Raw genomic sequence first — 14,404 nt, 5'->3', positions numbered from 1 at the left:
TTTAATATCAATCTTGTATGTGATCTGTCGATATGAATATAAAACGGAGTAGGCCTAGGGAGTAATGTGGCCTAAAAGTAGGGACCCATAGCTAGATAATAGAAACACTTCAATACTGTTTTATAACTTCCCAAACAAATCAACTTAATTTCCTGTTGGTACAAGGGAGATTGAAGTAGGCTTGGGTTGTTAGGGTGATTCATGTCAGTCATTAAGGGCCTGCCTGTCTGCTAAACATCCACACTTCTTTGCCCATTGATCTGTTTTAGAGCTGCAAAGTGCAGTGTTCTATTAATCTCACCCTGCTGAGAGAAAGGGAGAGAGAGACAGAGAGAGAGGGGCAGGCAGGCTGTGGGGGAGCTTAATGTGTTAGGTGTCATCTGAGGAAATTATGAATACATTCTTTTCAACATCATCAACACAAAGATAAATGTCCTGGTGACAAAAACACAGAGTGGAGCAAATTGTATCCTGGTGTGTGTATCCTGGTGTGTCTCAATGTTTGTTTTTCGTCCATTTAAATGCTGTTGAGTTGCTTAGAAAACCCATTCCTGTCAGCGCCTGTTTGAAATTGTGAGCGTTTCAGAATCCTCACCTCAACACACACACACACACGTTTGTTTTACTGTCCTTGTGGGGGACCAAACAATTGATTCCAATTCAAAATCCTACTTTCCCCTAACTGCTAACCTAACCCTTAACCTAACCCTAACCCTAACCTGAACCCCAAACCCCTAACTCTGAACCTCCCCCTAACTATTGACCCTAATTCTATCCCTAACCCTAAACCTAACCCCTAAGCCTAAAATAGCCTTTTTCCTTGTGGGGACTTGTGAAATGTTCCCACTTGTCCAAAATGTCCTTGTTTTACTATCCTTGTAAGTACTTCTGCTCCCCACAAGGATAGTAAAACCGAAGAAACACACACACACATACACACACACTGAATGTACTCAATGTATTGTGGGATCTGTGTATTTATCCACTAAAATATTTTTTTTTACTTGACTAGAAAAACAAGCACACACGGCAAAATACAAACACATTAGACTTGTCTATGAAGAAAGGGATCATTGGAGGGAAACAAAGTCACACATCTGAAAGAATTGAAAGAGGTTTGAACACACACCATGCAGTAGAGTAAAACCTAAAGGCAAACTTTTAGTCATCACAGCACCAAAAAACACAATATTCCCTACAGGTGGCCAGGTACAACAAATACATTACCTGTTTGAACCAGGTACAACAAATAGACAAAGCAGCAACAGTGATAATACAGTAGTGGTGCCTGGAGAAGTGGGTATACTAAAACGTTGGCAAAAAAAATCCAAACGGCCTGCCATGCGAAGGATTGACGCCTTGTGTTTAGAATTCTATGAGAAACAGTGACATGTACTCTGAATGACCTACAGTAAAATGATAAATCCCATATTCGTATTTCACAGTCAGGCCGACCCAAGCTGTACTGTGCAAGTAGGCTAATAAATTAGTAGGCCTACAATTTAAAAAGATAAAAGAGGTTGTCAACTGAGTCAGAAATTCACAAGATTGGATGTTCTACGTCCACAACAATACTTAAATCAGGAGACCACTTTGAGGAATGGGAAAAATCTAAGACATTTTGTTTGTGTAGTTACATTTTAATTCAAGTGTGCAGTCACCTAGCACTGTTGGTTTGTTATCAGTGTTTCTGTAGTGCACATTAAAAGAAATAGCCACTGGATTGATGCAAATAATCATGATATCATTCTGCCAGGTAGGCATAGGCTACTTTGTAGCTAGTTATATTAAATTGAGGTTAAATTTAGTTTTTTGGGAAAGCCTTTCCATCTACCAGGAGATGGTTAGGCCTATCAGCATTTATATTTTCATTTTCCTTCATTGTTTGAAACGTGGACATTTTACTTCATATTATGAGGCATGCCAAGCCAAAATCCATCCATAGAAATGTTGAGGGAAATATGTTGAGGGAAACACTTCCTCAGATCTGGTCCATCAGCCATATTAACTGATCAGAAAGGATTCACACCCTAATTTTACCAGGTATGCTGACTAAGAACACATTTTCATTTACAGTAACAACCTGGGGAATAGTGACAGAGGAGAGGAGCCAATTAGAAGCTGGGGATGATTAGTTTGTCATGATGGTATGAGGGTCAGATTGGGAATTTAGCCAACACCCCTACTATTATGATAATTGTCTTGGGATCATTAATGACCACAGAGAATCAGGACACCCATTTAACATCCAATCGAAAGCCCAGCACCTTTACACAGGGCAATGTCCCCAATCACTATCCTGGGGCATTGGGGTGTTGTTGTTTTTTGTCAGAGGAAAGAGTCCCTCCTACTGGACCGTCAACACCACTTCCAGCAGCATATGTTCTCCCATCCAGGGACCAACCAGGGTCAACCCTGCTTAGCTTCAAAAGCAAGCCAACAGTGGGATGCAGGGTGGTGTGCTGCAGGCAGTACCCAACACATACAGTTATATGTAAGGTCCCTCAGTTGAGCAGTGAATTTCAACCACAAAGACCATGGAAGTTTTCCAATGGCTTGCAAAGAAGGACACCTTTTGGTAGATGGATAAAAAACAAAAAACAGACATTGAATATCCCTTTGAGCATGGGGAAGTTATTAATTACACATTGGATGCTGTACCAATACACCCAGTCACTAAAAAGATACAGGTGTCCTTCCTAATTCAGTTGCTGGAGAGGAAGGAAACCGCTGAGAGGTTTCACCATGAGGCCAATGGTAACTTAAATCAGTTACAGAGTTGTGATGGGAGAAAACTGGGGATGGATCAACAACATTGAAGTTACTCTACAATACTAACCTAATTGACATAGTGAAAAGAAGGAAGCCCACAAAGAAAAAAAAAATTCAAAACATGCATCCTGTTTGCAACAAGGCACTAAAGTAAAACTGCAAAGAATGTGGCAAAGCAATCAACTTTTTGTCCAGAATACAAAGTGTTATGTTTGGGGCAAATACATCCAACACATTACTGAATATTGCTCTCCATATTTTCAACCATAGTATTGGGTCCATGATGTTATGGATATGCTTGTAATCTGGGGAGTTTTTCAAGATAAAAAATTTACGGAATGGAGATAAGTACAGGCAAAACTCTAGAGGAAAACATGGTTCAGTCTGCTTTCCACCAGACACTGGGAGATGAATTTACCTTTCAGCAGGACAATAACACATGGCCAAATCTACACTGGAGTTGATTACTAAGACGAGTGTGAATGTTCCTGATTGGCTAAGTTACAGTTATGACTTAAATCTACTTTAAATCTATGACAATATCTGAAAATGGTTCTCTAGCAATGATCACTAATCAATTTGATAGATAATTTTGAAAATGGGCAAATATTGCACACTCCAGGAGTGGAAAACTCTCAGAAACTTACCCAAAAAGACGCCAAATGTGCTTTTAAAACATATTGACTCAGGGGAGTGAAAACTTATGTAAATTAGATATTTCTGTATTTCATTTTCCATTATTTGTCAATTATTTGGCATTATCAGGCTGTAACACAACAAAATGTGGAATAAGTCAAGGGGTACGACTAGCTCCACTACACTACTTTCCTCCAGACATGACACTTGGCATTCAGTCCAAGGTGTTCAATCTTTGTTTCATTAGACCAGAGAATATTGTTTCTCATGGTCTGAGAGTCTTTAGATGCCTTTTGGCAAACTCCTAGCGGGCTGTCATGTGCCTTTTACTGAGGATTGGCTTTTGTCTGGCCACTCAACCATAAAGGCCTGATTGGTGGTGCTGCAGAGATGGTTGTCCTTCTGGAAGGTTCGCCCATCTCCACAGAAGAACTCTACCTCAGTTTGACCGGGCGGCCAGCTCTAGGAAAGGTCATGGTGGTTCCAAACTTCTTCCATTTAGGAATGATGGAGGCCACTGTGTTCTTGGTGACCTTTAATGCTGTAGACATTTTTTGGTACCCTTCCCCAGATCTGTGCCTTGACATAGTCCTGTCTTGGAGCTCTACGGACAATTCCTTCAACCTCATGGCTTGGTTTTTGCTTTGACATGCACTGTCAACTGTGGGACCTTATATAGACAGGTGTGTGCCTTTCCAAATCATGTCCAATCAATTGAATTTACCACAGGTGGAGTCCAATCAAGTTGTAGAAACATTTGAAGGATGATCAATGGAAACAAGATGCACCTGAGCTCAATTTTGAGTCTTATAGCAAAGGGTCTGAATACTTATGTAAATAAGGATTTTCATTATTTAAAAAAAATATATAATAAATTAGCTAAAATGTCTAAAAACCTGTTTTTGCTTTGTCATTCTGGGGTATTGTGTGTAGATTGCTGAGGAAAACAATGTATTTAATCCATTTTAGAATAAACTGTAACGTAACAGAAGTCCCCACAAGAATAGTAAACAAACAAAAGATTTACGAACTACGGACATTTTGTTAGTCCCCACAAGGTCAAATGCTATTTCTAGGGGGTTTAGGGTTAAGGTTAGAATTAGAATTAGTGTTAGGGTTAGAATTAGGTTTAGGGTTAGGAGCTAGGGTTAGTTTTAGGGTTAAGATTAGTGTTAGGTTTAGGGGTTAGGGAAAATTGGACTTTGAATGGGATTGAATTGTGTGTCCCCACAAGGTTGGTTGTACAAGATTGTTTGTGTGTGTGTTCACTTCTGAGTCTGTGTCTGTTTACGCGCACATTCCCATACCTCCTCAATGTCGTTGTCCAGGGCAATGATGCCCAGGGGGGCAGTGAGGTTGGAGCTGGCAGAGATGGTGGTTCCCACTGGGGAGGACTCGCTGACGTATCCCTGGTAGGATTGGAACTGGAAGTATGGAGCCTGGTTGTTCTCATCCAGGATATCAATGATCAAGTCAGCATACGCTGGGAGGGGGTGGCCGTTGTCCTGCTCAGCCTAAAGGAAGGAGACAAGTTTATATGTATTATGAACCTCACTGTAACATGTACTGACATGCAACTTACAACATACAGTACCTTCAGAAAGTATTCATACCCTTTGACTTATTCCACATTTTGTTGTGGTACAGCATGAATTCAAAATTGATTGTATTCTATTAGTATTATTATTTGTTGACATGATTTAGAAAGAAACACACATGTCTATGTAAGGTCCCACTGTTGACAGTGCATGTCAGAGCAGAAACTATACCATGACGTCCGTAGATCTCTGAGATCGAATTGTGATGAGGCATATATCTGGGGAAGGGTATAAAACCATTTCTAGAGTTTTGAAAATTTCCAAGAGCAGTGGTCTCCATCATTGGGAAATTGAAAAAATATGGAACTACCCAGTCTCTGCCTAGAGCTGGACATCCGGCCAAACTGAGCAACTGGGCAAGAAGGACGTTGGTCAGGGAGGTGACCAAGAACCCATTGACCACTCTGACAGAACTACAGAGTTCCTTGTCTGAGATGTGGAGCTGCATGTAGCCTAGTGGTTAGAGCGTTGGGCCAGTAACCGAAAGGTTGGTGGATTGAATCCCCGAGCAGCAAAGGTCAAAATATGTCGTTCTGCCCCTGAACAAGGCAGTTAACCCACTGTTCCTAGGCCAACATTGTAAATAAGAATTTGTTCTTGCCTAGTTAAGTATAGGTAAAATAATTATAAAATGGGATCACCTGTCAGAAAGACAACAGTCTCTACAGCACTTTACCAATCTGGGCTTTATGGGAGAGTGGCCAGACAGAAGCTCAGACTTGGATCCCATTGAAAATCTGTGGAAAGACTTGATATTTGCTGTTTACCACCACTCCCCATCTAACTTAACAGAGCTTGAGAAAATCTACAAGGAAAAATGGGAGAAAATACCCGAATACAGATGTGCAAAGCTGTTACAGCCATATCCAAGACAACTCAAACCTGTAATCACCTGCAAAAGTACTTATACAAAGTATTGACTCAGGGGTGTGAATACTTATGTACAGGAAGTGAGCTATTTCTGTTTTTCAAGTTCAACAAATGCTGTCTGAATACACTGTATGGCACATACAATCACAATAGGTCATAGCTCATTGGCAACACACTACTCTTAGACTGTAACACATGCTGTAAACAAAGAGAAACATGATTGCCACTGTTGGGTTCTAACGTGAAATATACTTACTGTATTACTGGCACTATATAAGAGTGTATTTATTAAGGGGAACAAACTATCTGTCTGGAAAGTTACTGAGAAAGACGAGGGAGTACAGAGAGTTTCTGTCTGTTCAAAAATGTTTTTTAAAAATGTGTAGCTTATAAAGGCTTCATAAAGCCTTCATAAACACTACATAAATGTGTTACAAAGCTACTACTGTTAGCTAGCCAGATACGGTAGACACAAAACATTGTTAGCTGGCTACCCACAAATAATTGACATCTACCTTGCATAACATTAGCTTTAGCCTGATAAACTATCTGGTTAGCTAGATTATTATGATTCACATATACATTTGAAGTCGGAAGTTTACATACACCTTAGCCAAATACATTTAAACTCAGTTTTTCACAATTCCTGACATCTAATCCAAGTAAAAATGCCCTGTCTTAGGTCAGTTAGGATCATCACTTTATTTTAAGAATGTGAAATGTCAGAATAATCATAGAGAGAATGATTTATTTCAGCTTTTTTTTCTTTCATCACATTCCCAGTGGGTCAGAAGTTTACATACACTCAATTAGTATTTAGTAGCATTGCTATTAAATTGATTAACTTGGGTCAAACGGTTTGGGTAGCCTTCCACAAGCTCCCCACAATAATTTGGGTAAACTTTGGCCCATTCCTCCTTGCTCGCACACGCTTTTTCAGTTCTACCCATAACTTTTCTATGGGATTGACGTCAGGGCTTTATTATGGCCACTCCAATACCTTGACTTTGTTGTGCTTTAGCCATTTTGCCACAACTTTGGAAGTATGTTTGGGGTCATTGCCCATTTGGAATACCCATTTGCAACCAAGCTTTAACTTCCTGACTGATGTCTTGCTTCAATATATCCACATTATTTTCCTGCCTCATGATGCCTTCTATTTCGTGAAATGCACCAGTCCCTCCTGCAGCAAAGCACCCCCACAACATGATACTGCCACCCCCGTGCTTCATGGTTGGGATGTTGTTCTCCGGCTTGCGAGCCTCCCCCTTTTTCCTCCAAACATAACGATGGTCATTATGGCCAAACAGTTCTATTTTTGTTTCATCAGACCAGATGACATTTCTCCAAAAAGTACTTTCTTTGTTCCCATGTGCAGTTGCAAACCGTAGTCTGGCTTTTTTATGGCTGTTTTGGAGCATTGGCTTCTTCCTTGCTGAGCGGCCTTTCAGGTTATGTCGATATAGGACTTGTTTTACTGTGGATATAGATACTTTTGGACCTGTTTCCTCCAGCATCTTCACAAGGTCCTTTGTTGTTGTTCTGGGATTGATTTGCACTTTTCACACCAAAGTACGTTCATCTCTAGGAGACAGAATGCGTCTCCTTCCTGAGCGGTATGACGGCTGCGTGGTCCCATGGTGTTTATACATGTGTACTATTGTTTATACAGATGAACATGGTACCTTCAGGCGTTTGGAAATTGCTCCCAAGGATGAACCAGACTTGTGAAGGTCTACAATTCTTTTTCTTAGGTCTTGGCTGATTTCTTTAGATTTTCCCATGATGTCAAGCAAAGAGGCCCTGAGTTTGAAGGTAGGCCTTGAAATACATCCACAGATACACCTCCAACTGAGTCAAATTATGTCAATTAGCCTATCAGAAGCTTCTAAAGCCATAACATAATTTTCTGGAATTTTCCAAGCTGTTTAAAGGCACAGTCAACTTAGTGTATATAAACTTCTGACCCAATTGTGATACAGTGAATTAATCTGTCTGTAAACAATTGTTGGAATTATTACTTGTGTTATGCACAAAGTAGATGTTCTATCCGATTTTCCAAAACTATAGTTAACTATAGGTTAACAAAAAATGTGTGGAGTGGTTGAAAAACGAGTTTTAATGACTCCAACCTAAGTGTATGTAAACTTCCGACTTCAACTGTAGCTGGCTGATAGATATGTAGTAAAAAGTTTCCTTTGTATATATCTTGTTTCATCTTCATTGCCATTGTCCTGGTTGGAAGAAGGTTCAGTGAATGTGGATGTGCAGAGTGGGGTAATACAGTAGGGGATTGCAAGTGCTTCTCAGATGTGACATTTTATGCATTCTCCACACTCTTGTCCTCACAAGAGCGTACTCAAGAGAACATCCACAGAAAATGTCCTCGGAGCATAAGAGTGTGAAGCACGGTAGTATGCATGTTGGGAAATAGGCATTGTCACAATTCTTTAAAGTAATCCTGATGAGGAGGAAAGGATAAGAGGAGAGAAAAGGTGAAGTTGAAATGGGGAGAGAGGAGTGGAGGGCAGAGGGGAGCAACATAATTTAAAGCTGTGACTTGAAACTAATTGGGCACATTAACTTGTTTTCGCTGGGTTTATTTTGTTGAAGCTTCCCTTAGAGAAATAATATGATGCCCTCTTGCTGGCAGAGAAAGGGAGAGGTGGTATATCACTGAAAGGTACTGAATCCAAATTCTTAATGAACCCACTGACACACTAGACTAGTAGGTACTGTAGATTTTCTACAGTGTAAAGCAGGGCTGATCAATTCCGGTCATGGAGGCCAAAAACACTTCTGATTTTTGCTTCTACCTGAGTTAATTGCACTAACTTGGTGTTCCAGCTTCGAATCAGAACGTGAGGACGAAAAACCGACATGGAACAGCCCTCGTCTAAAGACTAAAAGAAGAGATGACAGTCACATGAAGATATGTTCTTAAGGTAATCCTCCCTTCACATTTGGAGTGCTATCTCATCTGTTCATCTGTGTCAAGACTGTAGGGTTGTGTTCTCATATCTTACTGCTCCCATGAAGAGCACTCCTTCTATGTTCACCACCACCGATACATCTGTCCATTTTCACAGTGTCCATCTCCCCTGACCACCCACACCTCCTGCCCATTTCAGTCTGATGAGAATAGACAACCATCGATCCACCATCAACCTCTAACTTACTGTTCCTCCCTAGGATCTAAACTACTCTCAGGAACACCTGAGGGAAAGTGCTTTAACCTCTACGGGATTGATGATTACCCCCCAAGGGACGGTTGAGCTAACATGCGCTAAAGTGATTAGCATGAGGATGTAAGGAACAAGAACATTTCCTAGGACATAGACATATCTGACACGGGCAGAAAGCTTAAATTCTTGTTAGTCTAACTGCGCTGTCCAATTTGCAGTAGCTATTACAGTGAAATAATACCATATTGTTTGAGGAGAGTACACGGTTATGAACTTGAAAATGTATCTATAAACCAATAGGCATATTTGGGTAGACATGATACAACATTTTGAACAGAAATGCAATGGTTCATTGGTTCAGTCTAAAATGTTGCACATACACTGCTGCCATCTAGTGGCCAAAATCTAAATTGCGCCTAAACTAGAATAATACATTGTGGCCTTTCTCTTGCAGTTCAAAGATGATGGAACAACAGCAAAAAAAAAAAATTTTAACGCATGTTTTTGTATTATCTTTTACCAGATCTAATGTGTTATATTCTCCTACATTAATTTCACATTTTCACAGTGTTTTCTTTCAATTGGTATCAAGAATAGGCATATCCTTGGTTCAGGTCATGAGCTACAAGCAGTTAGATTTGGGTATGTCATTTTAGGCGAAAATTGAAAATAATTGTCTGATCCTAGACACAACTATGGTAACATAACCAACAAAAACAGGTCACAATTTCAGCTGTTCTGTAGCACATTAGGTCTGTACATAGTCAAAGGTAGGTTGCAAGGGGACTCCTATGGTAGGTACACCAACAGCTCATCCCTTGGCAGCAATACTGTAAACTACTTTATCACAGACCTCAACTCAGAGCGTTCACAGTCATCCCACTGACATCCCTATCAGACCACAGAAAAATCACAACCTGCTTGAACAGAGCAATACTGAACCATGAGGCTTGAAAGCCCAACAGACTGCATGCTATTAATAAATGCTATAGATGGAAGGAAGATGGCGTAGAAACCTACCAAAGAACAATTGTCCAAAAATAAATTCAATCCCTCCGATACAACTTCCTGAAATAGTGACGGTGTAAACTTAGCAGCCTAAGAAGATTTACAGCAGTGAGAATGGTTTGCTGAAGAGTGCAAAAACCTACAAATAAATTTAGAAACCTATCCAACCAAAAACACAGAGACCCAGAGACCCAGAACATACTCCTTTGGTATGGGGAAACACTGAAACAGTAGAGAAATACAAAAAAGAAGTAAAAGCACATCAGAAAACAACTCAATTTGGTTGAAGAATCCACAGAATAAAGTCAACAACAACACAAAGATGTAGCTACAGTGGTTGCTCAATTAAAGGTTTTGAGTTTATGCTGCGGGATCTAGAGGTAATTTCTGGTTTATTACGGTACCCTGCGTCACTGCTTCATTGCTCCAGACAACCGCAAGTGGGAGTTAGAGCACTGATTATGCTTTTGGGTCTCAAGGCACTAATGTGTCTCTAACTGACAGTGAATGGGTGATATAAAAATACAATCATGTTTTTTGTTTCCACTCATCAGTATTACTTACTAAAACTGTTGTTACACCAAGGTTTTTATTCTAAAAATGACCTGGATGCCATGTACAGTATTATAGTATACAAAAGGAAAAATATTACCACCGTCTCTTGCCCATGCCATTGTCCAGATTTGCCCTAATGAAAAATGTCCCTTAGATATTAATTTAGAAGCTTCCAATCCTCCAAATTAAATTTTGGGCAGAGAGCCATATACAGTGGTTTCTCCTTTAAAAGTTGCGAGCTTACAACACAGGACTTAGAGGTATCCAGCGTCATGGTTTCATTGCTCCAGACCACCGCAATGGGGAGTTAGAGCACTCATTATGCATTTGGGTTTTCATATGACCAATCATATCGAATGGTTCCAATGACAAATTTGACGCGAGCCATCCATCGCTGGTGACTTTCTTCAGCAAAGTTGGCTGACAAAACGTTACAGTGGAAGAAAATATAAGTAACTATAACTTCATAACGAGTCAAGCAAAAAATGTATAATTGAGAGGAATTTGTTAGTTAATGTAGAGACAAACGATTATGCATATTTTTTGGTCATAATTTATGAAAATCGCTATTTAGCAAGTTAGCTGACTAGCTAACAATAGCCAGCTAGCTAGCTAGTGTTATGACATTGTAATTCATGTTGTTTAATGTTTTAGGGACTCCTGAGAAAACCAGCAAACCAGGCTGTCGTCTTGTGAAACAGTGGATGTAAAGAATCTAGATGGCTAAAACATTTACTACAAATTGAATGTACAATTGTGTTAGCTTTCCTTGCTTATATTTGCCATGCAATCCATCTGAAGTAAAATAGCTAGCTAACTATTTATTTGCTTATTGTGTAGTGGAGGATAAAATTAACTGTATGCCTATGGATATGTAGCTAGCTACAGTATGTAGCCGATCTGTGTAAGGACCCTAAAACGTTTGGTATGAATATTAATTCAGAAGCTATGAACCTCAGCTATCATAGTTGTTGTATCGACTTCAAGTCTGAATGGCATTAATGAAGCCTATGGATTGAGTAGAATATAATAACTTTATTGTGCCAAGGACGCAAGTCCTATATACATGTACTGTAGTTATTACCACGAATTAGATCCCCAAATTGTAGCCTATACATTGAATATATTCACTGATTATGTACTCTTCCTTGGCAAATAAAGGTGCAGTTCAGGTATGAATCTCTGTGAGACATTCGTTTTCAGTCATATCCAATACCAGGTGTATCAAACTCCATTCTTTGAATGATACTGTGTCTGCATGTATGTATTACAATTATACACTTCAACAGTGTTTACCACTCCTGCTCCTGGGACATCAATGATTACACATTGTAACTATGCAATAGACTAGAAACATGATTTAAGTAAAGGCTGATTTTGTCATTCATATATACAGAAGAAAAAAACAGTACACTACACTATGCATATCTAACTCTCTTCATCTGCATTAATCTTAGGACACAGGATAGGTGTAGTATTTCAATGAGCTACTTCATTTCAACCAGTGGAGAATGTGAAACGCTTTATGGAAAGTTCATTATCCAGGTGTTATAAATACATAATACATGCATTATAAATATTATAATTGTAATAGTATATAATAAATACAAGTTCAATCTGTACTTCAATGCATAGATGGCGTGCATTATAAAAAAGACGAACAAAGAGGAGGTGGGGAGAGAGGTGTAGAAGACAGAAAATATAAACAGAGGAGCAGGGAAGACAGCATATGATTAATGAATTACAGTGCTAACCTAATATTCTCTCAGTTCATCACAATTACATAGTGTCTCTAGCGGTGTCTCCTAACCAGCCTTGGGCTACCAGTCGGCCCGAAGGTTATCTTAAGAGCGGGTGAGGTGGCGATGACGGGACTGGCTTCCTCTCTCACATCAAAACATACCTGCAGACGAGAGAGCATGATTAAGCCTTGTTTTTTTTAAATTCTAAGACGGTCAGTCATCTTAAATCAGGAGGTGAAATGCAAAACTGACCTTGGATCATTAACTCTGGGACTACTACATCTCTGTCTGTATTTCAATGTAAAGCATCTCTTTAATAATACTTCCTGTTGACCCGACCAAGTGACCTCTCACCTATGATCATGCTGTGCCCTCTGTTTCAGCCAGTTCAGATGTGGGAGGGGTTCACCAACACAGCTGATATAACTGTGTGTGTGTAGTCTCACCTGGTGAGAGACATGAGGATAATGTCATTACTAGACTTTTACCAGATCACAAATGAATACATAAATACCACTTGAAGCTTGATGATGACTAGATCATTTATATCCGTTGTGTAGTGCTAAGGCAACAGCTGGTGAAGTGTCAGGTTCACCACTGTACTTAAAGGGTGATTATTCCAACTCTCTGTGAAATGCTGTAGATCTGCCCGCAGACGAGGTAGGAACACATATCCCACACAGAAGAGGTGGATAGAATTTGACAGGCCAAGGTAGCCTTCTTCCTCTAAACTGTGCAGCAAGTTGTAGTACTGACTGCACTCCAAATATCTCTCCATAAGCGTTCCACTCTAACAGAGAGAAATAAAAGGTTTTGTTGCGGGGAGGAACCTAATCTCTGTGGTCCTGTGTTCTTCCTCCATGAATAGTGAACACTGAGGTGGGTCCGATGTTATAGAAATGCAAGTTGTGTGTGCCTCTGATTGGTTACTGTCTGTACGTGAAGCAGACACCTACCTATCTGAGTGTACCTGAAACATTTAAATATAGAGGGATATGTGTCTCACCACTTGGTTATTGCAAGGCTAAACCCCTGGGAAATCATGACTTGGCAGCAACAGGGGCTTGATAGTCCAGTGAAAATGGCTGAGTGTTGATGTGGTGTAAATCTGAAAATTAGCAGCTGACATCTTAAGGGTTTTTTAATTAATGCATGTGAGACAGGTTCCATGTACAACAAGACAGGCAGAGAGGTAGAGAGAAAAAGAATATAGAACAGTTTAATTACCTCTGGTTATGGACACTTTTGCCAGCAATAAAGCTTCCACGGCCTGTTCCTCGGATAGTGAACATACATCTGTAAAAATCTACATTTTCAACCCCTTGATCAGCTTGCACTCTGAAAGTAAAGAAAATGGCTTCTTTTTTGTAGATATGAAAACAATAACTGTGATATGACCATTCAATCTAAAGCAGCAGATGTTATGTTCAGGATACGTCAATACAGCACAGAAAGCTTAACACCAGACTGGTATTGTGGTTGTATATTAGGTGATTGAAATATGCAATATGCATACAAAATAATATACTTACCTTCCTTGAAAATCCATCTATACCGCCAAGATGACAATGTTTTATCTTGAAAAAAAGAATTGGAATTAAAAGTGAAATGTTTAACCTATTAACCTGCTTCATTATTTATGTATTCCAGTTGATGAAGAACAACTCCAATTTCATAAATCATTGAACATTGGTCTACGAATAATTAAGAATAAAAAAGTTTAAATAACTTCTTAGATTTGATGGAGAAATTATACATCTTAGTACCTTATCAATTTATGATTTGTATCAATGTGGACGAGAGACAGGGGAGCAGGAACAGAGTATTTTTGCCAAGCGATGCAACAAAGCTGGATCATTCTGGCAATGATACCTGCACCATCTATATGCTGCAAGACTCCCTAACTCTTTGCCATTGTACACGATGGCCCATTGTTTGGAGACTTCCTTTGACCATTCTAAAACCCGCATGGGGCATCCTTGCCTTAATGGCCCTGACTTTCTGATCTAACTCTTTATCCGACATATCAGACTAGCAT

At 39.6% G+C, this 14,404-nt stretch overlaps 1 protein-coding gene across 6 annotated transcripts in view; it reads right to left on the bottom strand.

The window, feature by feature from the left end:
• Window positions 1–14,404, bottom strand: part of LOC115153216 (protocadherin-15-like) — a 324,073-nt gene that overhangs the window by 179,504 nt on the left and 130,165 nt on the right. For all 6 annotated transcript variants that reach the window (XM_029698418.1, XM_029698421.1, XM_029698420.1 and 3 more), the window contains one exon: window positions 4,716–4,922. In XM_029698418.1, the coding sequence (XP_029554278.1) occupies window positions 4,716–4,922 (207 nt within the window). The remainder of the gene's footprint in view (window positions 1–4,715; window positions 4,923–14,404) is intronic.

The sequence above is a fragment of the Salmo trutta genome, chromosome 18 (genome assembly GCF_901001165.1).
Source record: "Salmo trutta chromosome 18, fSalTru1.1, whole genome shotgun sequence".
In the NCBI taxonomy this organism is placed as follows: domain Eukaryota; kingdom Metazoa; phylum Chordata; class Actinopteri; order Salmoniformes; family Salmonidae; genus Salmo; species Salmo trutta.
This window is presented reverse-complemented; position numbering and strand designations above follow the sequence as displayed.